Here is a 27,507-nt window from a genome sequence, read left to right as displayed (position 1 = left end):
CCATACGCAATGCCAAGCGTCAACTGGAGTGATGTAAAGATTGCCGCCATTGGACTCTTGTGCAGTGGAAATGCGTCCTCTGGAATGATGAAACAAGCTGCACCATCTGGCAGTCCGACAGACGAATATGGGTTTGGCGGATGCCAGGAGAACGCTACCTGCCCAAATGCAGTGCCAACTGTAAAGTTTGGTGGAGGAGGAATAATGGTCCCTGGTGGTTTTTCATGGTTCGGGCTAGGCCCCTTAGTTCCAGTGAATGGAAATCTTAACGCTACAGCAATACAATGACATTCTAAATTATTCTGTGCTTCCAACTTTGGGGCAACAGTTTGGGGAAGGCCCTTTCCTGTTTCAGCATGATAATGCCCCCATGCACAAAACGAGGTCCATACAGAAATGGTTTGTCGAGATTGGTGTGGAAGAACTTAACTGGCCTGTACAGAGCCCTGACTTCAACCTAATCAAACACCTTTGGGATGAATTGGCACGCCGACTTCGAGCCAGGCCTAATCGCCCAACATCAGTGCACGATCTCACTAATGCTCTTGTGGCTAAATGGAAGCAAGTCCCTGCAGCATCAGTGCACGACCTCACTAATGCTCTTGTGGCTAAATGGAAGCAAGTCCCTGCAGAAATGTTCCAACATCTAGTGAAAAGCCTTCCCAGAAGAGTGGAGGCTGTTATAGCAGCAAAGGGGGGACAAACTCCATATTAATGCCCATGATTTTGGAATGAGATGTTCGACGAGTAGGTGTCCACATACTTTTGTTAATGTATTGTACATGATGTGTACACCCACTTAGTTATTCCTAGGTTACCTGTTTTGACTGAAAAGGACGTGTCATTCATGTCCTAGCTATGTCCTTCATGCTCTCCTTTTCCCTGTCTCCTCCTCCTTTCCCCTCCTTCTCCCCTCCCTCCCTCCCTACCGGTCCTTTCACGCTCTCCTCCCTTCCTCTCCTTCTCTCCCCCTTCCTACTATCCCCCTCCTCCTCTCTCCCTCTCTTCGTCTATGGGCCTAGGGGTAAGGGCCTGTGCAGTATGCCTGAGCTGCAGCAGGTGCTTGAAAGGCATAAGAAGGAGCAAACCCAGAAAGAGGAAAGAGACCAGGCCAGGACTCCCCTGGAGGAGGTGCTTCTGATGCGCCAACAGAAAAACAGGTGAGTGGGGAACACTACGGTAGCCTATCCCATCTCACACAGCCCACACCTGGGTCATATTTATTAAGCAAGGGTTTCCTCCATCTGTTGGAGTTTGTCCGAGTCCGACAGAACCTGAAGAAGATCCAGGCATTCCACAAGGCTACAAACTCTTGAGTTAGTTGTGTGGACAGGCTCAGAATAGACTTTCACAGAATAGACTGTTGTACTGTATGATGCCTGGGAAAGGCCATGAATCAGCATTGGCTCTCTCCCAACTTTTCCAAAATGGCTTCCTTCCACTTCCACAGTCCCACACATTGACAATACTGTGTTTGTGTGCAGAGACTAGTCAGAAACTCATACAACATCACTGATACGATTTGAAAGCACAAGGATATCGTGAACTTGGAAATATTTTAAACCAAGGACAAACATCGACAAATATTCACATTGAACTAGCTGTGGGGGAATGAAATACTATATTGCTGTTCAATGGGTCAGTCAAAAGGGTGTGGATCTACGGTTGCAATGTTAGGACTCTGGACAGTATTCAGTCAATTGCGGAAATAAAATGGTACTTTAGAATGGAGGCACACATAGTATAAAGAAGGTACACTTGTAGATATTGTCCTTTGAATTTGATTATGCATAAAATTACTTTATATTTTTATTTTGACAAATTAAACATAACTTATTTGACATATTTTGTAAACCATGAGCAGGAGCTACTGTATATCAAATCAAATTTATTTGGTCACATACACATATTTAGCAGATATTATTGCGGGTGTAGCCAAATGCTTGTATATAATTCATATGTCATGAAGTAACTATATGTTCCTAACATGTCTTATCTAAATCTCTAAATAATGCTATATTTTGTGTTTCTTTATTTCCATGTATAATATTAGAAACATTTAAGTGTTAACTGTATTTTTCATGCTTAAGAACGGTACTGTATTTAAAAGTAGTTATGCATCTGAGGATGTTTCTAAAGCATTGCACAGTATACAGTATGTTGACATTAAATGTTAACACTGTAGACAATAGAAATACATTACAAGCTAAGTAACAAATATGAAATACCCGTTTTTTGTATTAGAAGTTAGAAATCATTGTCATTGAAATGTAGCCCATAACTAAGTTTCGTGATCCTATATGAATTGTGTGTCTTTATTCATAGGTAACAGCGGGGGTATGCTTAGGTTGAGAGGTTCATTGGTTTAGCCTCCTACTACATCCTACCATTGAATAAAAGGGGTTTGCTTTTATTTTGTAATTCTCCCTGCTCCTCACGTGACCGATCTAGGGAAGCACATGACCCCACATGACAAGCAGTCATATGATAAGACTTTAAACGTCCTCCTCTTGAACTAACCAGTTATTATTTTGTGTGTACACTGTGTTGATCTACGGTTGCGTTCGCGTCTAAGACGGCATACGTCTGCATTTATCGAATGAAGCTCCGTTACAAGAGTGAAAATCTAAAACTACGTTTGGGAAAAAGGTAACTAAGCGCAGCGCTTTAAAATAATCTACTTCTCTATAGAGCAGAAGTGGGCTGAAGTGTATAGACGAGCCCAACGTAAGTACATAGTACATTGATATGTCTAACTTGTCACTTGTTCAAAAATAGGATTCACACCATAGCCATAAACCATTATTATGCTTTCCTGAACGGGTCCTGCAAGAATAGTATTTAGGATATCTGAATAACGGCATTCACATTAGTGTTCTACAAACGTGTAGACCTAAGACCTACCAATTTTCATCTGGCTTGATGATCGATTCAGTCTTGTTTTTGGAAGGTGCGATGTCTGTCGAGAAGTTGCAGCGGTATCGAGAGCAGATGCGCACAGAGCTGGACAAAGTGGTGGACTTCTGGCAGAAATACTCTCATGACACACAATATGGGTAAAACCGTTTGATCAGATATTCACAAATATTTGTCAATGTTTTTTGTTATTTTAACATTTTCTTTATTATAGTGACTTTTTACAAAAATAAAAAGTGTAGCCTTGTCTTGCTGTAGGATAGTATGTATGCCATATCTGTGAGATGATATCAATTGACCATGTTAAACAATGTATTTTTCCAGTGGATTTTTCACTTGTATAGGGAAAGATGGAAAAATCTACGATGAGCTGAAATATGTCTGGTTGCAGGGGAGACAGGTAAACTCATCCACAAATGTTCAGTGATTGCCTTACTGCTCAACACCAAACAGCCAGACCAATGAAAAGGGCTGCTAATAACATTGATGTGCATATTCTGCTGAATGTTTCAGTGCACCTTGATTTGATTATTGGGTGGGTTTTCCTATGAATATACTTTGTAAAAAGCAATAGTCTTTTTGTTTGGCCTTGAGCAAATTTCAGGTCTGCTGAGCGCAAACTTGAACATTGTTAAAATTCAGTGCAACTTCCAGCGCGCATTTACTGTGAACACTGAGGCTGTACCTGCTTTAAGTTACTGTTGTAACAGTGGTCAAGTAGGCTGCTGTGGCTATTTGATCATAATGTAGGCCTACCAGAGTGAAGAAAATGCATCCCATAACATTTGAACACGGAAATAGATGTTCTATCATTCAGCTGACAGTTGCAGTCAATGTGTGGTCTTCAGTGTAGGCCTGACATTAACCGGTCTATCCACTTGTCCTTCAGACAAAGAGGTGACTGGAAATGTTGTGGTGGTTGATGCAAGAAACCACTTTTCAAAATAAAATGCATAATTATTCCCATACCATTATTACAGAGAATCAGACAAATTATGCTGCCCTCTGCCTATTGGCTCCTTAGCTTATTCAAGCCTGTCTCAAAATACAACACTGCCCCTTTAAGACAAAAAAAAACCTCTTTCATTTACTCACTTTTCAAAGATGGCTAGAAATGTACACGTTTTGTGCTTTTGTAGGAAGCAGTCACTCCCCCATTACAAAGTATCTATAACTGGGCTAATAACTCACTAACTAGCAAAGGATATGAACAAATGTGCACACGTGGTTACATGTAGCTCTTGCTTTGAACTCAAAACAAGCGTATCAACTCATGACCCCTCATGCTGTAAACACAATCTAGTTCAAAGTGAAGGGCATAGATCCATATATGGCAATGGTCGATTTGCATATAGGCCTACTGCAGCTCTGATTGGTTATGGAGCTCAGGTCTGTGTAGAGTACGGGCCTGATTCAGGCCTCTCAATGCAATAGAATCCTACTCCGATGCGTTCTGCCAACAACATCTCTTGCATAGTTAGTTTTGCACACTAAGTTTTGCATAGTTTATTTTGGTTCAGTATGTTGTATTGAAAGTGGCTAATATTGCATGGATCTGATCACATTTCTAACAGTAAAGGGGAGCTTTGATAGTGTTAACTAACAGGGAAAACTCTAGAAAGTGAACTTCAATTAAAGCTTGTGCTTCTCTGCGCTGGCTGATATTTCTTCTGCATGGCAGTAATGGGCTGCACGCTCGCATACTTGCGCAGCTTAGAGGGAACATTGCTCACAATATAATTTCACATTTTCACTTGGATCAATGTATCTTTGCAGGTGTGGATGTATTGCCGTCTATACAGGACAATGGAGCGCTTCAACAAGCCTGAGATCCTGGAAGCCGCCAAATCTGGTATGGGGGTTTGGTGGTTGCACAGCATCTTTGTCAGTAATTGGGAGTGAAAATGCATACATATTCAGACTGTTAGAGCATTTTAGAGTGGATTTCCAAACACTTATCAGGTTGTTTTGTCCTGTCAGCTTTGCAAGGAATTTCCCAAGTAAGCATTTAGTTCCAAGCTTTTTCCAAAGGTGGTAGATGGTGAAATGTTTTCTGTTAGTGATTTAGTTGATTAATGCGAGTCCTTTAAAGATGTCACCTCACCTGCTGTGCCAGTATTCTGACTCATTTAACTGATGCAAAGTTTAAAAAAAATCCAAGATGGTGCAGACGTTGTTTGTTCTCCTGTGTACATTTTGTCTTTTTTGTTTACGTTTCAATTTATTTTCAATCTCTTTTTCCATTTTTAAATTGTGTGTGTATATCTATATCTATATCTCTATCTCTTCCGGCAACCCGCCTCACCCAATGTGACACTGATCTGCTATTTTTAGACCTTATTGCCAGAACCTCCATCAGGAGCTAACCAGCTAATTAGCTACTAGCTATTTAGTCATTGTTAGCCACTGCTAACGGCCTTTACCTTCTGCACAGACACCAGACACTTTTAGCCTGGATAATACTTCCCAGCCTGCCAGTATCGGACTGTTTTCTCCACTACAACACCGGATTCCTGCCAAAAGCCCTGGACCATTTCCTGATTATCACAGCTAGCTAGCTGCCACCGAGTGGCCCAGCCCCGAAGCTAGCTTTGAGCAAGGCCCACCTCCCGGCCTGCTCAGTGATCACTTGGCTACACAGCTGATGCCTTCCGGACTCTTCACTAACACAATTAGAATCCACTACTCTACCGGATTCTTGCCGTAAGCTCTGGACCTTTGCATCGGATCATCGCTGCTACCAAGTGGCTATAGTGGCTAACGCCCTTGTCCCGAATCTAACACCAGTTAGCCGCGAGCCAGGCGCTAGCAAACGAAGTTACTCCAGCTACAATACCACTTTTGCCAACTGGCCTGGACCCTTTGTTGACACGGAGACCCGCCGTTCCATGCGTGACTGGTCTGCCGACGTAATTCCATCCGTTGTGCCCTCAACCGGCCTTTGCCAGACGTCGGAGCAGACGCTTGTACTAGCCCCGGCCTGCCAACTTTTTTGAACGGCGTGTCTCCCGCTTGCTAGTGTAGTAACGACTACCCAGCGGCTTCCCTGTTTCATCTATTGCTGTTCACTGGACCCTATGATCACTTGGCTACATAGCTGATGCCTGCTGGACTGTTCATTAATCACGGTACTCAATTTAGTTTATTTTTGTTTATCTGTCAGCCCCAGCCTCAAACTCAGGCCCTGTGTGTAGTTAACTGACCCTCTCTGCCCATTCATCGCCATGTTACTTGTTGTTGTCTTAGCTGATTAGTTGTTGTCTTAGCTAGCTCTCCCAATCAACACCTGTGATTGCTTTATGCCTCGCTTTGTCTCTCTCTAATGTCAATATGCCTTGTATACTGTTGTTTAGGATAGTTATCATTGTTTTAGTTTCCTGCGGAGCCCCTGGTCCCACTCAACATGCTTCAGATACCTCTTTTGTCCCACACATGCTGTGACCTCACCCAGCATAACTAGTGCGTCCAGAGATGCAACCTCTCTTATCGTCACTCAATGCCTAGGTATACCTCCACTGTACCCACACCTTACCATACCCCTGTCTGTACATTATGCCCTGAATCTATCCTACCATGCCCAGAAATCTTGCTCCTTTTATTCTCTGTCGCACTAGACGACCAGCTTTGATAGCCTTTAGCCGTACCCTCATCCTACTCCTCCTCTGTTCCTAGGGTGATGTGGCGGTTAACCCAGGTCCTGCGTGTCCCCAGGCGCTCTCATTTGTTGACTTTCTGTAACTGTACAAGCCTTGGTTTCATGCATGTTAATATCAGAAGCCTCCTCCCTAAGTTTGTTTTACTCACTGCTTTAGCCCACTCCGCCAACCCCTGATGTCCTTGCCGTGTCTGAACCCCTGAATCCATACTAAGTGGTACAAAACAGCAATTTTCTCTGTTGCTTAATAACCGTCTTCGCTCAGGTTAAGAACCGTCTTCGCTCAGGTTAAGAACCGTCTTCGCTCAGGTTAAGAACCGTCTTCGCTCAGGTTGTCAAAGACTGACTCATTTATTTAACCAGGTAGGCCAGTTGAGAACAAGTTCTCATTTACAACTGCGACCTGGCCAAGATAAAGCAAAGCAGTGCAACAAACAACAGAGTTACACATGGAATAAACAAATGTACAGTCAATAACATAATAGAATAAAAGTCTATATACAGTGTGTGCAAATGGTGTGAGGTGGTAAGGGAATAAATAGGCCATAGTAGCGAAGTAATTACAATTTAGCAAATTAACACTGGAGTGATATATGTGCAGATGATGATGTGCAAATAGAAATACTGGGGTGCAAAAGAGCAAAAAAGTAAATAAAAACTATATATATATATATATATATATATATATATATATATATATATTAATTGAACCTTTAACTAGGCAAGTCAGTTAAGAACAAATTCTTATTTACAGTGACGGCCTAACGGGGAACAGTGGGTTAACTGCCTTGTTCAGGGGCAGAACAACAGATTTTTTTTACCTTGTCAGCTCGGGGATTCGATCCAGCAACCTTTCGGTTACTGGCCCAACGCTCTAACCACTCGCCCCCACTCGCCGAACATGGTAAACATTGAGTGATCCTCCTCTTTGTTTTTCCGGTTTGCTATTCAATGTGTCATCGGTACTTAAAAATGTATACCACATTTTTAATTGGCTGCAGAAAACAAACAGGAGTGAGGTAATAACCGTTTGTGGTCTCTATAGGGATTTTGGTACACAATTCTAGTTGTGACAAGCAAACTTTGTTAATGTTTTTTTTTTTTCTGTTTTCTTAGGAGGTGCATTTTTGCGACGCTTCGCTCGCATTCCCAATAGTGGCAGCCCATGGAAGTGTGCCTTTTGTTTGACCAGGGACGGTAAAGCCCTGAAAGTGCAGAGGACCATCTTCAGCGAGTGTTTCTATGTCATGGCCATGGATGAGCTGGCTAGGGTCACAGGAGACAAAGACATGCAGGTAAAACAGCCCGGGGCACAAAACACTTCCACAATAAAGTTCTCTGTTAAAGTGGCAATCTGTGATCGATACAACCATGTTTTAATTTATTATTAATAATTACTTTAACTGTTGAGCCCATGAGAACCCAAAATAGCTTTTTTTACATGGTTAAAACTATCATTTTGAAATCATGGAATCAACCTTCCATCCATAGTGCTGTCTCTGAATTATAGACAGATAACATTTCTCCAGCCCCATCGTTTCGCTGTTTACCAACACAGTGGAGGGGTCACCACTTTGTTATTGTTTTGAAATGCAGATTACCCCTTTAACCTAAAGTGAACCAATTCTTTACTTTTTGTGGGGGGGGGACACTTCCGGTTTGGCGAAAAGGGCCATGCATCAAAGACCCAATCAAATTTGAGCAGAATGGGGGCAAATATCTGCTAGCCAATCAGAACACAGAATCCTTAGTGGGTTTTGCCTGTATTATGGCCTATTTTATTTCTCATATGCTCTCGTTGTTACTAGGCGGAAGCAGCACAAATGATGGACCAGCTGGTCCACTGGGTCAGGGTGGACCCATCAGGCCTGGGCAAGCCCCAGCTTTCTGGAGACACCCCGGTCTGCAGCATGGCTGTCCCCATGATGCTGCTGTGTCTGGTGCAGCAGCTCACGGAGGCCCGCAGCGGGGAGGAGGTAGACAAGTATAGGGAGGTTGGAGGCTGGTGCGTAAAGCAGATCCTCCAACACCTTCAGGTAAAGAACTGTAGGCCTACTAATATGAAACAGCCAGACCTAGGTTGAAATATGTGTGTATGTGTGTGTGTGATTGAGCCCGTTTGGAGTGTCAGATGGGAGGCGTTTGCACTTTTTGGGGCATTTCCATTGGTTCCATTAAATTGTCTATGACTGTGTCTTTGTACAGAGAGGTGGTACGGCCATATTGGAAAGTGTCTCATCGGAAGGAAAGGAACTTCCTGGTTGTGCGGGGCGACTGCAGAACCCAGGTGATACCCTTTGTACTCAACTAAAGGAGATTTCTCTAGATCAGGGCTGTTCAATTCCAGTCCTGGAGGGCCAAAACACTTCTGGTTTTTGTTTCTACCTGGTTTTTAATGGCACTCACCTAGTGTCCCAGGTCTGAATTAGTCCCTTATTAGGAGAGGATGAAAACCAGAAATGTTTTGGCCCTCCAGGATCGACATTGACAGCCCTGCTGTAGATAATGTTTGATAAGCTCCATATTACTTATGTCTAACATAGTGGTATATATTACAATGTATTACCTTATTATCCCTAATACTATACGTTTTGTGTAATAACACTAGTTACTTAGTTAGACTGGATACTGCACATGTAGTGATATCGAAGATGACTGGGTTGTTACCATTGTATTGCCTGCCTGTTGTTTCTTCCCTTTCTGGTTTCCTTATTTCCTTAATATATACATTTGCCATAGGCCATGCACTGGAAGCAGGCTGGTTCCTGCTTCAGTACGGTTTGGAGAATGGGGACCAGGAGCTCCAAAGGACAGCAGTGGACAAGTTCATGGAGATCCCCTTTCTGACAGGCTGGGACAAGGAGCACGGAGGGCTCCTCTACTTCCTGGATGTGGACGGTTACTGCCCCACACAGGTACATCCTGTGAAAGTAGACTTAATTTATTTCCAGTATGGGCCTCCTATGTGTGCACCAAAACATTTTATGGGCCTAATCATAGAAATGCATATAGAATCCCTATTAATTCAGTAGGCTCTCTGTGGGCCTAGTCTTAAAAGATTTGTCATTTAACTTGTATTATTTTTCATTTTGGCATAAACACAACCAGTCAGGTTTTTTTATTTGATTGTCACTGTTTTACCGATACTGCGTACCCCCACTATTTATTTTGCTTCGATGCCGTATCAGACCGTAACGCCTTACTTTCACCCCTGCATACTGTTAGTTTTCTAAATAAACAGAGTAAAAAACTGACGGACACTTAGTAAAGCTCAAAGCAAGTTGATTCACCCACTGGGTCATACAGCTGCATAAGACAAACATATTCACACAAGAACTGGTATTTAACCCTTTCTCTTATGCTGAGCCCCTCCTTACACATCTGGACAGCCAATTGCTGGATTTGAGTCCTTGAGCTGACAAGGTAAAAATCTGTCATTCTGCCCCTGAGCAAGGCAGTTAACCCACTGTTCCCCGTGCGCCGACGACGTGGATGTCGATTAAGGCAGTCCTCCGTACCTCTCTGATTCAGAGGGGTTGGGTTAAATGTTGACACGTTTCAGTTGAATGCATTCAGTTGTACAACTGACAAGGTATCCCCCTTTCCCTTTTACACGTCTGTTGCTAGACAGAACCTTAGTGATTTCTGTTCTTCCTCACTTCATCTGACAGTACTACGTAGAGCCATGACTACATGGAACTCTATTCCACATCAAGTAACCGACGCAAGCAGTAAAATTAGATTAAAAAAAAAATGTATATACACCTTATGGAACAGCAGGGACTGTGAAGCAACACAAACGTTGGCACAGACACACACACACACACACACAATGTTTGTGTTGCTTCAGTCCCCGCTGTTCCATAAGTTTATGTTTTTTTAAAATCTAATTTTACTGCTTGCGTCGGTTACTTGATGTGGAATAGAGTTCCATGTAGTCATGGTAACATTCACACTATAACACGATAATATACGCACTATACATACACATGGATTTAGTACTGTAGATATGTGTTGGTGGTGGAGTAGGGGCCTGAGGGCACACAGTGTGTTGTGAAAGTATTGTAATGTTTTTAAAATTGTATAAACTACCTTAATTTTGCTGGACCCCAGGAAGAGTAGCTGCTGCTTTGACAGCAGCTAATGGGGATCCATAATAAATACAAATACCTGACCTCGGCCCCAACTCCTCACTTCTCCACATAGGATCCCTGAAGGCTAACATTAACACATCCTGACAGAATGTAGACCTTCTACTTTTCCCTCTCTCCCTCAGTAACATGAATAAGTATATTTCATATTTTTAAGTTTGGAAGTCAGAACCCATCTATACAACACTGCGCTTGCTGCAAATGCATGAGTCGTTCAACCAACTATAGCATAAAAATCAGTGTGGGAGTCATTTGGCAGCTCAAACCCACACTCGTCACAAAGGGTTGAATGGGTGAAAGTAATATGGATGAAATAGCAACTGAGGGTATCAAACCTTTTGCTTGTCCAACCCTTTTCAAGGCCTTTATTAATTGACTAAATATGGGAACAAAGTACTATAGAAATTTGAACCAGGGCCAATGTGTTCTGTTTTCACAGTTGGAGTGGAGTATGAAACTATGGTGGCCGCACTGTGAGGCTCTCATCGCATACCTGATGGCCTACAGCCATACCAAAGAGCCAGCCCTGCTGGAGCGATTCTCTCAAGTGTACGACTACACCTTCAGCCATGTGAGTGAACTCCAGTCTTATTGTGTTTTATTTTTTTTATTTGCTATCGTTCTGCTAGAAATAGACCATACATGGAAATGGCATGAATATGGGTGTCATTTTATATGTAGAGAATAAATAACACATATTAGATATTGCAGCTAAACTGCTTTGAGGAGCTAACCTTTTTCAATATGGTGTGCTGTTTGTCTGCCTGTTTATGCAGTTTTCTGATGCTGAGAATGGCGAGTGGTTTGGATATTTGACCCAGCAAGGGAAAGTGACACTGGATTTTAAAGGAGGGCCTTTCAAAGGTGAGAATGTTAACAGGCCAGAGAAGGGGTTACTCAGAAACCATGACAGGCACAAATAATTCTACCTCCTGTTGTTTGAGACTACAGTGATGTATACATTGGTTTGATATATGCTCAATCTGTAATATTTGATGTTTTGCCCTTGTTTCTATATGTCCATATCACCCACTCTAGTGGATATAGTAAATACAATGTGGTTGTATTTGATTAAAGTGAATGCAAGGCTTCCTTTCCCCCAACCAAAAAGTGGTGGAGGCGCGACACTCTTCTATTTTATTATGAATCAATTAAAAACAGACGTTTCGGTCATGGTGGACCTTCATCAGACTGGTTTCTTTCCCCAAAATAAATGCATCAGATAAAATGTTTTGACCTTGTGTACGTCTGTGATTACACTGACTATTAATCTACCTTTCGTTTTATTTCAGGTTTCTTCCATGTGCCTCGGTGCCTTTATATGTGCGAGAAAATCCTGGACTCTATACTGAACAAACAGGAATCCTGAGGTCACCAACTAGCATGACCTGGACAATGTAATTTTATAATCATTATTTACACTGAGTATGCAAAACATTAAGAACACCTTCCTAATATTGAGTTGCATTTCCCCCTTTTGCCCTCATAACAGCCTCAATTTGTCAGGGCATGGACTCAACAAGGTGTCGAAAGCGTTCCACAGGGATGCTAGCCAATGTTGACTCCAATGCGTCCCACGGTTGTCATGTTGGCTGGATGTCCTTTGGGTGGTGGACCATTCTTGACACACACGGGAAACTGTTGAGCGTGAAAAACCCAGCAGCGTTAAAGTTCTTGACATAAACAATATCCCGTTCAAAGACACTCAACCTTTGATTGGCACACACACAATCCTTGTCTCAATTGTTTCAATGCTTAAACATCCTTCTTTAACCTGGCTCCTCCCCTTCATCTACACTGATTGAAGTGGATTTAGCAAGTTCCATCAAAAAGGAAGCATAGCGTTCACCTGGTCAGTCTCATGGAAATGTTTTGTACATTCAGTGTAGGTCTACATTGGACAATGGTGTCAATTTCCTGAGATTCTGGAGACAGTTTTGAAAGCAAAATTGCAGATTACTGCATATGTTCTTAAAGTGAAGATGGCATACATTTTATTAGTAACGGTGAAGGGTAAAGAAAATGGCTATAGAAATAGGGGACACAGACTGCAAAGTTTTGTACTAAGATGATTACATTACATCAGCTCAACTGTTGAAATATGAAACACAATTTAATAAATTAATGAAATCATAGGCAAATAAGGGAAATATTGTTATCACCTAAGGTCAATATAAAGGTGACCCAAAATCACTTTGTTATTTACCATAGAGAATATTGCAACAAGTTATTGTGTCTCAAAGCCTGCAAGCTGGAAAGACAGAACATGACCATCTATAACATTATTGTCAGGAGGTCATGTACCGGTGTGCAGCTCTGCATCTCTCACCAAGAGAAGCTTAGACTCATTTCACATAATGGCAACAAGGCTCTTGCTTAATTTTAAGAAGTGTTTGAAACTTAAAATCATTTGAACTTTGAGCGCAGCAAGCAGCACCACAAAAATGCCCCAGAACCCTTTTAGACCCAAGACAACTTGTTGTAGCTGTTCTATGATAAATGTATCACATGTAAATTGTGCTTTTATGATCCATAACCCAATTAATATTTTAAAATTGTATACTGTAGTTATATTGATTTATTGTCTTTCTAATTTTTCATTTACCGGTATGTTCATTTCATCAGTGCTTTTTTAAGTCTAGGATCTGTATAGTTATAAGGAAATAACAATTTACAGTAACTCATGTCTGGTCAATGATTAAATTAACCTACATGCAGCCAAATGTTCTTTGACAGTCATTGAAAGTGTAATTATATTCTGTGTTGTGTCCTATCTGTCATACTTATAATTTCATAACAACAATGGACGAAGTAAAACAGACTGGGACACAAGGCAAAAACATTGTGGCTCATTTCAAGTAAATACTAGGTTTATACTGTAATGAATAATGTTTTAAAATATAAACTCAGCAAAAAAATATCCTTTTTTCAGGACCCTGTCTTTCAAAGATAATTTGTAAAAATCCAAATAACTTCACAGATCTTCATTATAAAGGGCTTAAACACTGTTTCCCATGCTTGTTCAATGAACCATAAACAATTAATGAACATGCACCTGTGGAACGGTCGTTAAGACAAACAGCTTACAGACAGTAGGCAATTAAGGTCACAGTTATGAAAACTTAGGACACTAAAGAGGCCTTTCTACTGACTCTGAAAAACACCAAAAGAAAGATGCCCAGTGTCCCTGCTCATCTGCGTGAACGTGCCTTAGGCATGCTGCAAGGCGGTATGAGGACTGCAGATGTGGCCAGGGCAATAAATTGCAATGTCTGTACTGTGAAATGCCTAAGACAGCGCTACAGGGAGACAGGACGGACAGCTGATCGTCTTCGCAGTGGCAGACCACGTGTAACAACACCTGCACGAGATCGGTACATCCAAAAATCACACCTGCGGGACAGGTACAAGATGGCAGGCAGCAGCAGCAGCAGCAGCAACAACTGCCCAAGTTACACCAGGAATGCACAATCCCTCCAGTGCTCAGACTGTCCGCAATTGGCTGAGCGAGGCTGGATTGAGGGCTTGCAGGCCTGTTGTAAGGCAAATCCTCACCAGACATCGCCGGCAACAACGTCGCCTATGGGCACAAACCCACCGTCGCTGGACCAGACAGGACTGGAAAAAAGTGCTCTTCACTGACGAGTCGCGGTTTTGTCTCACCAGGGGTGATGGGCGGATTCGCGTTTATCGTCGAAGGAATGAGTGTTACACCAAGGCCTGTACTCTGGAGCGGGATCGATTTGGAGGTGGAGGGTCCGTCATGGTCTGGGGCGGTGTGTCACAGCATCATCGGACTGAGCTTGTTGTCATTGCAGGCAATCTCAACGCTGTGCGTTACAAGGAAGACCTCCTCCCTCATGTGGTACCCTTCCTGTAGGCTCATCCTGACATGACCCTCCAGCATGACAATGCCACCAGCCATACTGCTCGTTCTGTGCGTGATTTCCTGCAAGACAGGAATGTCAGTGTTCTGCCATGGCCAGCGAAGAGCCCGGATCTCAATCCCATTGAGCACGTCTGGGACCTGTTGGATCGGAGGGTGAGGGCTAGGGCCATTTCCCCCCCAGAAATGTCCGGGAACTTGCAGGTGCTTTGGTGGAGAGTGGGGTAACATCTCACAGCAAGAACTGGCAAATCTGGTGCAGTCCATGAGGAGGTAATGCACTGCAGTACTTAATGCAGCTGGTGGCCACACCAGATACTGACTGTTACTTTTGATTTTGACCCCCCCCCCCGTCTGTGGAACTTGTTCAGTTTGTCTCATTTGTTGAATCTTATGTTCATACAAATGTTTGCTGAAAATAAACGCAATTGACAGTGAGAGGACGTTTCTCTTTTTTTGCTGAGTTTATACATAGATGCATACAGTTGAAGACGGAAGTTTACATACACCTTAGCCAAATACATTTAAACTCAGTTTTTCACAATTCCTGACATTTAATCCTAGTAAATTTCCCTGTCTAAGGTCAGTTAGGATCACCACTTTATTTTAAGAATGTGAAATGTCAGAATAATAGTAGTGATTTATTTCATCACATTCCCAGTGGGTCAGAAGTTTACACACTCAATTAGCCTTTAAATTGTTTAACTTTGGTCAAATGTTTTGGGTAGCCTTCCACAAGTTTCCCACAATAAGTAGGGTGAATTTTGTCCCATTCCTCATGACAGAGCTGGTGTAACTGAGGCAGGTTTGTAGGCCTCCTTGCTCGCACACACTTTTTCAGTTCTGCCAACAAATTTTATATAGTGCGGTCAGGGCTTTGTGATGGCCACTCCAATACCTTGACTTTGTTGTCCTTATGCCATTTTGCCACAACTTTGGAAGTGTGCTTGGGGTCATTGTCCATTTGGAAGACCCAATTGCGACCAAGCTATAACTTCCTGACAGATGTCTTGAGATGTTGCTTCAATATATCCACATAATTTTCCTGCTTCATGATGCCATCTATATTGTGAAGTGCACCAGTCCCTCCTGCAGTAAAGCACCCCCACAACATGATGCTGCCACCCACAACATGATGCTGCCACCCCTGTGCTTTATAGTTGGGATGGTGTTCTTTGGCTTGCAAGCCTCCCCCTTTTTACTCCAAACAGAACAATGGTCATTATTGCCAAACAGTTCTATTTTTGTTTCATCAGACCAGAGTACATTTGGAGAAATGTCCTATCTTTGACCCCATGTGCAGTTACAAACCGTAGTCTGGCTTTTTTATGCCGGTTTTGGAGCAGTGGCTTCTTCCTTGCTGAGCGGCCTTTCAGGTTATGTCGATACAGGACTTGTTTTTACTGTGGATATAGATACTTTTGTACCTGTTTCCTCCAGCATCTTCACAAGGTCATTTGCTGCTGTTCTGGGATTGATTTGCACTTTATCGTACCAAAGTACGTTCATCTCTAGGAGACAGAACGCGTCTCCTTCCTGAGCAGTATGACGGCTGCGTGGTCCAATGGTGTTTATACTTGCGTACTATTGTTTGTACAGATGAACGTGGTATCTTCAGGTGTTTGGAAATTGCTCCCAAGGATGAACCAGACTTGTGGAGGTCTACAATTTATTTTCTGATGTCTTGGCTGATTTCTTTTTATTTTCCCATGCTGTCAAGCAAAGAGGCACTGAGTTTGAAGGTAGGCCTTGAAATACATCCACAGGTACACATCCAATTGACTCAAATGATAGGCTAATTGATATCAGAAGCTTCTAAAGCTTCCATGCTGTTTAAAGGCACTGTCATCTTAGTGTATGTAAACTTCTGACCCACTGGAATTGTGATAGATTATTTCACTGTCTGTAAACAATTGTTGGAAAAATTACTTGTGTCATGCACAAAGTAGATGTCTTAACCGACTTGCCAAAACTATAGTTTGTTAACAAGAAATGTGTGGTTGAAAAACAAGTTTTAATGACTCCAACCTAAGTGTATGTAAACTTTGAAGAATCTAAAATATATTTGGATTTGTTTAAATCAAATCAAATGTATTTATATAGCCCTTCTTACATCAGCTGATATCTCAAAGTGCTGTACAGAAACCCAGCCTAAAACCCCAAACAGCAAGCAATGCAGGTGTAGAAGCACGGTGGCTAGGAAAAACTCCCTAGAAAGGCCAAAACCTAGGAAGAAACCTAGAGAGGAACCAGGCTATGAGGGGTGGCCAGTCCTCTTCTGGCTGTGCCGGGTGGAGATTATAACAGAACATGGCCAAGATGTTCAAATGTTCATAAATAATAATAATCACAGTAGTTGTCGAGGGTGCAACAAGTCAGCACCTCGGCTTTTCATAGCCGACCATTGAGAGTATCTCTACCACTCCTGCTGTCTCTAGAGAGTTGAAAACAGCAGGTCTGGGACAGGTAGCACGTCTGGTGAACAGGACAGGGTTCCATAGCCGCAGGCAGAACAGTTGAAACTGTAGCAGCAGCACGGCCAGGTGGACTGGGAACAGCAAGGAGTCATCATGTCAGGTAGTCCTGAGGCATGGTGCTAGGGCTCAGGTCCTCCGAGAGAGAAAGAAGGAAAGAGAGAATTAGAGAGAGCATACTTAAATTCACACAGGACACCGGATAAGACAGGAGAAATACTCCAGATATAACACACTGACCCTAGCCCCCCGACACATAAACTACTGCAGCATAAATACTGGAGGCTGAGACAGGAGGTGTCAGGAGACACTGTGGCCCCATCCGATGATACCCCCGGACAGGGCCAAACAGGAAGGATATAACCCCACCCACTTTGCCAAAGCACAGCCCCCACACCACTAGAGGGATTTCTTCAATCACCAACTTACCATCCTGAGACAAGGCCGAGTATAGCCCACAAAGATCTCCGCCACGGGCACAACCCAAGGGGGGGCGCCAACCCAGACAGGAAGACCACGTAAGTGACTCAACCCACTCAAGTGACGCACCCCTCCTAGGGACGGCATGGAAGAACACCAACAAGCCAGTGACTCAGCCCCTGTAATAGGGTTAGAGGCAGAGAATCCCAGTGGAGAGAGGGGAACTGGCCAGGCAGAGACGTCAAGGGCGGTTCGTTGCTCCAGAGCCTTTCCGTTCACCTTCACACTCCTGGGCCAGACTACACTCAATCATAGGACCTACTGAAGAGATAAGTCTTCAGTAAAGACTTAAAGGTTGAGACCGAGTCTGCATCTCTCACATGGGTAGGCAGACCATTCCATAAAAATTGAGCTCTATAGGAGAAAGCCCTGCCTCCAGCTATTTGCTTAGAAATTCTAAGGATAATTTGAAAGCCTGCTATTTGTGACCGTAGCGTACGTGTAGGTATGTACGGCAGGACCAAATCGGAAAGATAGGTAGGAGCAAGCCCATGTAATGCTTTGTAGGTTAGCAGTAAAACCTTGAAATCAGCCCTTGCCTTAACAGGAAGCCAGTGTAGGGAGGCTAGCACTGGAGTAATATGATCAACTTTTTTGGTTCTAGTCAGGATTCTAGCAGCCGTATTTAGCACTAACTGAAGTTTGTTTAATGCTTTATCCGGGTAGCCGGAAAGTAGAGCATTGTAGTAGTCCAACCTAGAAGTAACAAAAGCATGGATGAATTTTTTTTGCATCATTTGTGGACAGAAAGTTTCTGATTTTTGCAATGTTACGTAGATGGAAAAAAGCTGCCCTTGAAAAAGTCTTGATATGTTCTTCAAAAGAGAGATCAGGGTCCAGAGTAACGCTGAGGTCCTTCACAGTTTTATTTGAGACGACTGCACAACCATCAAGATTAATTGTCAGATTTAACAGAAGATCTCTTTGTTTCTTGGGACCTAGAACAAGCATCTCTGTTTTGTCCGAGTTTAAAAGTAGAACGTTTGCAGCCATCCACTTTCTTACGTCTGAAACACAGGCTTCTAGCGAGGGCACTTTTGGGGCTTCACCATGTTTCATTGAAATGTACAGCTATGTATCATCCACATAGCAGTGAAATGTAACATTATGTTTTCGAATGACATCCCCAAGAGGTAAAATATATAGTGAAAACAATAGTGGTCCTAAAACCGAATCTTGAGGAACACTGAAATTTAGTTGATTTGTCAGAGGACAAACCATTCACAGAGACAAACTGATATCTTTCCGAAAGATAAGACCTAAACCAGGCCAGAACTTGTCCGTGTAGACCAATTTGGGTTTCCAATCTCTCCAAAAGAATGTGGTGATCGATGGTATCAAAAGCAGCACTAAGATCTAGGAGCACAAGGACAGATGCAGAGCCTCGGTCTGACACCATTAAAAGGTAATTTACCACCTTCACAAGTGCAGTATCAGTGCTATGATGGGGTCTAAAACCAGACTGTAGCGTTTTGTATACATTGTTTGTCTTCAGGAAGGCAGTGAGTTGCTGCGCAACAGCTTTTTCAAAAACATTTGAGAGGAATGGAAGATTCGATATCGGCCGATTCGTTTAAAAAAAAAAAAAATGTGGGTCAAGGTTTGGCTTTTTCAAGAGAGGCTTTATTACTGCCACTTTTAGTGAGTTTGGTACACGTCTGGTGGATAGAGAGCCGTTTATTATGTTCAACATAGGAGGGCCAAGCACAGGAAGCAGCTCTTTCAGTAGTTTAGTTGGAATAGGGTCCAGTATGCAGCTTGAAGGTTTAGAGGCCATGATTATTTTCATCATTGTGTCAAGAGATATAGTACTAAAACACTTTACTGTCTCCATTGATCCTAGGTCCTGGCAGAGTTGTGTAGACTCAGGACAACGGAGCTTTGGAGGAATACGCAGATTTAAAGAGAGTCCGTAATTTGCTTTCTAACGATGATGATCTTTTCCTCAAAAGTTCATGAATTTATTACTGCTGAAGTGAAAGCCATCCTCTCTTGGGAAATGCTGCTTTTTAGTTAGCTTTGCGACAGTATCAAAAATACATTTCGGATTGTTCTTATTTTCCTCAGTTAAGTTGGAAAAATAGGATGATTGAGCAGCAGTGAGGGCTCTTCGATACTGCACGGTACTGTCTTTCCAAGCTAGTCGGAAGACTCCCAGTTTGGTGTGGCGCCATTTCCGTTCCAATTTTCTGGAAGCTTGCGTGTTTTCTGTATACCAGGGAGCTAGTTTCTTATGAGAAATGTTTTTAGTTTTTAGGGGTGCAACTGCATCTAGGGTATTGCGCAAAGTTAAATTGAGTTCCTCAGTTAGGTGGTTAACTGATTTTTGTCCTCTGATGTCCTTGGGTAGGCAGAGGGAGTCTGGAAGGGCATCAAGGAATCTTTGGGTTGTCTGAGAATTTATAGCATGACTTTTGATGCTCCTTGGTTGGGGTCTGAGCAGATTATTTGTTGCGATTGCAAATGTAATAAAATGGTGGTCCAGGATTATGAGGAAAAACATTAAGATCCACAACATGTATTCCACAGGAATGTCCAGAGTATGACTGTGGCAGTTAGTGGGTTTTGTCCAATATGTCTCTGGACCTACTGAGTTGATGATGGCTCCGAAAGCCTTTTGGAGTGGGTCTGTGGATTTTTCCATGTGAATATTAAAGTCACCAAAAATGTGAATATTATCTGCTGTGACTACAATGTCCGATAGGAATTCAGGGAACTCAGTGAGGAACGCTGTATATGGCCCAGGAGGCCTGTAAACAGTAGCTATAAAAAGTGAGTGAGTAGGCTGCATAGATTTCATGACTAGAAGCTCAAAAGACGAAAACTTTTTTTTTTTTGGTAAATTGAAATTTGCTATCGTAAATGTTAGCAACACCTCCGCCTTTGCGGGATGCACGAGGGATATGGTCACTAGTGTATCCAAGAGGTGAGGCCTCATTTAACACAGTAAATTCATCAGGCTTAAGCCATGTTTCAGTCAGGTCAATCACATCAAGATTATGATCAGTGATTAGTTCATTGACTAACTGCCTTTGAAGAGGGGGATCTAACATTAAGTAGCCCTATTTTGAGATGTGAGGTATCATGATCTCTTTCAATAATGGCAGGAATGGAGGAGGTCTTTATTCTAGTGAGATTGCTAAGGCGAACACCGCCATGTTTAGTTTTGCCCAACCTAGGTCGAGGCACAGACACGGTCTCAATGGGGATAGCTGAGCTGACTACACTGACTGTGCTAGTGGCAGGCTGGCTAACAGCCTGCTGCCTGGCCTGCACCCTATTTCATTGTGGAGCTAGGGGAGTTAGAGCCCTATCTATGTTCATAGATAAGATGAGAGCACCCCTCCAGCTAGGATGGAGTCCATCACTCCTCAACAGGCCAGGCTTGGTCCTGTTTTTTGGCGAGTCCCAGAAAGAGGGCCAATTATCTACAAATTCTATCTTTTGGGAGGGGCAGAAAACAGTTTTCAACCAGCGATTGAGTTGTGAGACTCTGCTGTAGAGCTTATCACTCCCCCTAACTGGGAGGGGGCCAGAGACACTCGATGCCGACACATCTTTCTAGCTGATTTACACGCTGAAGCTATGTTGCGCTTGGTGACCTCTGACGGTTTCATCCTAACATCGTTGGTGCCGACGTGGATAACAATATCTCTATACTCTCTACACTCGCCAGTTTTAGCTTTAGCCAGCACCGTCTTTAGATTAGCCTTAACGTCGGTAGCCCTGCCCCCTGGTAAACAGTGTATGATCGCTGGATGATTCGTTTTAATTCTAATACTGCGGGTAATGGAGTCGCCAATGACTAGGGTTTTCAATTTGTCAGAGCTAATGGTGGGAAGCTTCGGCGTCTCAGACCCAGGAACGGGAGGAGTAGAGACCAGAGAAGGCTTGGCCTCTGACTCCGACTCGCTGCTTAATGGGGAGAACCGGTTGAAAGTTTCTGTCGGCTGAATGAGCGACACCGGTTGAGCATTCCTACAGCATTTCCCTCCAGAAGCCATGAGAAAGTTGTCCGGCTGCGGGGACCGTGCGAGGGGATTTATACTAACGTTACTATCTGTACTTACTGGTGGCACAGACGCTGTTTCATCCTTTCCTACACTGAAATTACCCTTGCCTAACGATTGCGTCTGAAGCTGGGCTTGCAGCACAGCTATCCTCACCGTAAGGCGATCGTTCTCCTGTATATTATGAGTACCGCGACTGCAATTAGAAGGCATCATGTTAATGTTACTTAGCTTCGGCTGTTGGAAGTCCTGACGAACCATGTCCAGATAAAATGTCCGGAGTGTAAAAGTTGAATGAAAAAAAAAAAAAGTTGAGGGAAAAACTAAAAATATAAACGGTAATTAAAAAGTAAAAACCGTAACGTTGTCAGGTAGCAAAGTAAGGTTGGCAACAAAAACGCACAGCAGCACGTAAACAAGTCTGCAAGTTAACACTATTTTTGGTTACTACATGATTCCGTATCTGTTATTTCATAGTTTTGATGACTTCACTATTATTCTACAATGTAGAAAATGGTGAAAATAAAGAAAAACCCTTGAATGAGTAGGTGTGTCAACTTTTGACTGGTACTGTATATATTTATTTTAACTGGGGAATTTGCCCTGGAAAAATCTAAAGGCCTCAGGATGAATGTCACCGAAATGCATAAGTGCCTTTATTGAATCATCCTGTATTATCCATTCTATAAATAAATATACATGTCTTTGCTTTCCTGTCCCTAACACACTTCTAGAGTTAGAATGTGTTTGTGTCCTGCAAACAATGAAAACCCTGCCCTGCAAGCTTCTAAAGAGTAGAACAAAACAGACAACATAATTGCTAAACCGTTTGGACTCTACAGATGTTTTTATGAAAAACCTGCCCTGCAAGCTTCTAAAGAGGGAGAGCAATTAAATAACTGATATAACTAGAAAATTACCTTCCCTAAAGAAAATGTTTGTTTGCTAGATTTTTTAAAGTATTTACAGTTTTGAAATAAGTTCTATTAGTGGTTGTGACTGCAGTAGTAATCGTAACTGGTTAGAATTGAAACGGTAGGTAGATGAAAAGATTGGTTGATTGATTGATTGATTGAGTTGATCGATAGGATAGCCTGATCATGTGAAAGTTGGTTTGGTGTCTAGCTTGAACAGTTCAAGATTTACAATTATTGTTGGTGGATATTATATGCTAATTTATGCCAATTTAAATAGTTGTCATTTATAATGTTTTGAAATTGTTAGTTTTTTTTGTTGTTGGTTGAAATGGTTAAAGAACAGTAGCATTTAAAATGTCTACCACTGTGTTCATATGTTTGGCATTGAATCCATGAAGTGTTATGCTAATTAACATTGTTTATAGTTTATAAAGGTTTTAAGGAATTTGAAGTTCGGATAGCCTGCACGTTTTAAAGTTGGTCTTGTAGCATTGGCCAAAGAACAGGCGATTTTGAATACCAACTACTGTATACTTATAGTTGGATCAGTCTGCCCATTTGGAGGTTGCTTTCTTGATAATAGCTTAAATCGTTTAAGCTCTTGAGCAGAAGGAAGAAGTCAAATAATACTAGAAAAGTACATTTCCTGAAAAAAATGGGGTGTGCTAACTAGCCTGTTATTATATGGCTGGTTATGACACCTACAAAAGAGTGTCAAAACCTACCACACAAGGCAAAACATTCCATCACACCACAAACTACATGTCAACAGTATGTTTTTGTTACATTTTTTATTTTATTGACCATATTAAATTATCATTGTAATTGCACACACATTGATGTCAGGCATGCACCTACCCCAATGCACTATTGCTGATGACTGGGATGAATGCAGGATCAGATTTCAAGAGCAGGACAAGACACCCTCTTTTTGACTGATATACTGGGCTATCAATCTGGAGTGCCAGAGCTCGCTCAGAACATTGTCATATTGTCAGTTAGTAAATTCTGAGCGTTTTGCTCTCGGAATGTTCAGAGCGCCCACTGGACACTCTGGCCGAGGAGTAGGGTTGATCTGAGCGTTCTGACCTCACAACAGCAGTCAAGCTAACTGCCTAAAGTTAGCTAGATTGCTAGCTACTTACAGACATAAATGAGAGAACACCTCCCTCTGACCATTTTGCTCACCCTAGCAGAGCTGGTTAGGCTGTTTTCATGTTATCCAGAGCGTTGGGGACTGTAACTTTGCTGCTGGCAACATTTTAATTGTTTTTTTTGCTGAGGTTTACTGGCACAGGCCATATTCAACAAGTGTTGAGCATTTGTAAATTCATGAGTTTTTCTGCGCTCTGGCACAGTCAGACGTGCGGAGTAGATGGCAAGAGCGAATTTACGAACGCACCTACTGTAATGCCATGTACATGATAGCCCTATCTGGCGTTATGATGGTCATAATGCTTCTTTACAGTGTCAAAGTGTATTTTCTTAGTCCAAGTAAAGTGACACACGATGGTCATAATGTTCCATGGCAGTGTCTTAAACTGTATTTTCTATACATTTTTTTTAAATATGGTGGAAAAAAACACGACTGTAAAGAATTCATTACAACTAAGGAAACAAACTTTCAAATGAAAGGAAACTTCTTGGCAGGGAAAAAACTAATTTGAATAAATGTGGGATTTTACATTCTTATGTAGGTGTCATAATCAGCCATAAAATAACGCAATATACAGTGGGGGAAAAAAGTATTTAGTCAGCCACCAATTGTGCAAGTTCTCCCACTTAAAAAGATGAGAGAGGCCTGTAATTTTCATCATAGGTACACGTCAACTATGACAGACAAAATTAGAAAAAAAAATCCAGAAAATCACATTGTAGGATTTTTAATGAATTTATTTGCAAATTATGGTGGAAAATAAGTATTTGGTCACCTACAAACAAGCAAGATTTCTGGCTCTCACAGACCTGTAACTTCTTCTTTAAGAGGCTCCTCTGTCCTCCACTTGTTACCTGTATTAATGGCACCTGTTTGAACTTGTTATCAGTATAAAAGACACCTGTCCACAACCTCAAACAGTCACACTCCAAACTCCACTATGGCCAAGACCAAAGAGCTGTCAAAGGACACCAGAAACAAAATTGTTGACCTGCACCAGGCTGGGAAGACTGAATCTGCAATAGGTAAGCAGCTTGGTTTGAAGAAATCAACTGTGGGAGCAATTATTAGGAAATGGAAGACATACAAGACCACTGATAATCTCCCTCGATCTGGGGCTCCACGCAAGATCTCACCCGTGGGGTCAAAATGATCACAAGAACGGTGAGCAAAAATCCCAGAACCACACGGGGGGACCTAGTGAATGACCTGCAGAGAGCTGGGACCAAAGTAACAAAGCCTACCATCAGTAACACACTATGCCACCAGGGACTCAAATCCTGCAGTGCCAGACGTGTCCCCCTGCTTAAGCCAGTACATGTCCAGGCCCGTCTGAAGTTTGCTAGAGAGCATTTGGATGATCCAGAAGAGGATTGGGAGAATGTCAGATGAAACCAAAATATAACTTTTTGGTAAAATCTCAACTCGTCGTGTTTGGAGGACAAAGAATGCTGAGTTGCATCCAAAGAACACCATACCTACTGTGAAGCATGGGGGTGGAAACATCATGCTTTGGGGCTGTTTTTCTGCAAAAGGACCAGGACGACTGATCCGTGTAAAGGAAAGAATGAATGGGGCCATGTATTGTGAGATTTTGAGTGAAAACCCCCTTCCATCAGCAAGGGCATTGAAGATGAAATGTTGCTGGGTCTTTCAGCATGACAATGATCCCAAACACACCGCCCGGGCAATGAAGGAGTGGCTTCGTAAGAAGCATTTCAAGGTCCTGGAGTGGCCGAGCCAGTCTCCAGATCTCAACCCCATAGAAAATCTTTGGAGGGAGTTGAAAGTCCGTGTTGCCCAGCGACAGCCCCAAAACATCACTGCTCTAGAGGAGATCTGCATGGAGTAATGGGCCAAAATACCAGCAACAGTGTGTGAAAACCTTGTGAAGACTTACAGAAAACGTTTGACCTGTGTCATTGCCAACAAAGGGTATATAACAAAGTATTGAGAAACTTTTGTTATCGACCAAATACTTATTTTCCACCATAATTTGCAAATAAATTCATTAAAAATCCTACAATGTGATTTTCTGGATTTTTTTTCCTCATTTTGTCTGTTATTGTTGACGTGTACCTATGATGAAAATTACAGGCCTCTCTCATCTTTTTAAGTGGGAGAACTTGCACAATTGGTGGCTGACTAAATACTTTTTTCCCCCACTGTATGTCACAAAAGGTGTACATATATGGGTCTTGAAAGTGTTATGACAGATTATGAGAAGTTATAATATATTATGACATGGCTATGACAGTGTTATGACACGGTGTGAAATAAAGTGTAACTGAAATATCAACGTTGGTTTGGAGTTGATTAGCTTAAACGGTGAAAGAGGAGATATGTCTAGATTATTATAAAAAAAACTAATACCATTCTATGGCCCTTTTTTTCCTCGATTGAAATATATTGGGAGACCATTTAACTATTGTTATAGTTCAAAAAGTATAAATGCTATCAAAGATATTTTCTCAAGCATCCCGAGTTGGGGCAGTCTGTACATTTGGAAGTTGGTTTTGTGTTAGTTGCTTAAATCGTTTAAGATCTATGGCAGGCTAAAGAAATCAAATAATAAATATATATATATATATTATTTCACCTTTATTTAACCAGGTAGACTAGTTGAGAACAAATTCTCATTTACAACTGCGACCTGGCCAAGATAAAGTAAAGCAGTGCGACACAAACAACAACAGAGTTACACCTGGAATAAACAAACATACAGTCAATAACACAATAGAGAAAACGTCCATATTCAGTGTGTGCAAATGAGGTAAGATAAGGGAGGTAAGGAAATAAATGGGCCATAGTGGCAAAATAATTACAATTTAGTAATTAAACACTGGAGTGATAGATGTGCAGAAGATGAGTGTGCAAGTAGAGATACTGGGGTGCAAAGGAGCAAAAAAATAAATAACAGTATGGGGATGAGGTAGTTGGATGTGCTATTTACAGGTGGGCTATGTACAGGTTTAGTGATCTATGAGCTGCTCTGACAGCTGGTGCTTCACGTTAGTGAGGGAGATATGGGTCTCCAGCTTCAGTGATCTTTGCAATTCGTTCCAATCATTGGCAGCAGAGAACTGGAAGGAAAGGCGGCCAAAGGAGGAATTGGCTTTGGGGGTGACCAGTGAAATATACCTGCTGGAGTGTGTGCTACGGGTGGGTGCTGCTATGGTGACCAGTGAGCTGAGATAAGGCGGGGCTTTACCTAGCAAAGACTTATAGATCACCTGGAGCCAGTGGGTTTGGTGACAAATATGAAGGGAGGGCCAGCCAACGAGAGCATATAGGTCGCAGTGGTAGGTAGTATATGGGGCTTTGGTAGTATATGGAGCTTTGGTGACAAAGCGGATGGCACTGTAATAGACTGCATCCAATTTGCTGAGTGGAGTGTTGGAGGCTATTTTGTAAATGATATCGCCGAAGTCAAGGATCGGCAGTATAGTCAGTTTTACAAGGGTATGTTTGGCAGCATGAGTGAAGGATGCTTTGTTGCAAAATAGGAAGCCGATTCTAGATTTAATTTTGGATTGGAGATGCTTAATGTGAGTCTGGAAGGAGAGTTTACAGTCTAACCAGACACCTAGGTATTTGTAGTTGTCCTAAGTTAGAACCGTCCAGAGTAGTGATGCTGGACGGGCGGGCAGGTGCGGGCAGCAATCGGTTGAAGAGCATGCATTTAGTTTTATTTGCATTTAAGAGCAGTTGGAGGCTACGGAAGGAGAGTTGTATGGCATTGAAGCTCGTCTGGAGGTTAGTTAACAGTGTCCAAAGAATGGCCAGAAGTATACAGAATGGTGTCGTCTGCGTAGAGGTGGATCAGAGAATCACCAGCGGCAAGAGCGACATCATTGATGTA

At 42.3% G+C, this 27,507-nt stretch overlaps 1 protein-coding gene across 4 annotated transcripts; it reads left to right on the top strand.

Annotated features, from left to right (window-relative positions):
- Window positions 1-1,022: 1,022 nt before the first annotated feature.
- Window positions 1,023-13,642, top strand: renbp (renin binding protein). 4 transcript variants are annotated; one of them, XM_045693319.1, is made up of 11 exons: window positions 1,023-1,160; window positions 2,951-3,056; window positions 3,241-3,316; window positions 4,693-4,768; window positions 7,688-7,866; window positions 8,380-8,607; window positions 8,777-8,858; window positions 9,311-9,486; window positions 11,162-11,293; window positions 11,499-11,586; window positions 12,015-13,642. In XM_045693319.1, exons 2-11 carry the CDS (start codon window positions 2,956-2,958, stop codon window positions 12,089-12,091), a joined length of 1,215 nt encoding a protein of 404 aa, XP_045549275.1. In that variant the 5' UTR covers window positions 1,023-1,160; window positions 2,951-2,955; the 3' UTR covers window positions 12,092-13,642. The 4 variants fall into 4 exon arrangements, with proteins under 4 accessions (XP_045549275.1, XP_013991139.1, XP_045549274.1 ...); XM_014135664.2 differs by lacking the exon at window positions 1,023-1,160 and adding an exon at window positions 2,441-2,649; XM_045693318.1 differs by lacking the exon at window positions 1,023-1,160 and adding an exon at window positions 2,495-2,649 and having other exon boundaries at window positions 2,936-3,056.
- The last annotated feature ends 13,865 nt before the right edge of the window (window positions 13,643-27,507 follow it).

Source organism: Salmo salar, chromosome ssa13 (assembly GCF_905237065.1).
Source record: "Salmo salar chromosome ssa13, Ssal_v3.1, whole genome shotgun sequence".
NCBI classification, from domain to species: domain Eukaryota; kingdom Metazoa; phylum Chordata; class Actinopteri; order Salmoniformes; family Salmonidae; genus Salmo; species Salmo salar.
This window is presented reverse-complemented; position numbering and strand designations above follow the sequence as displayed.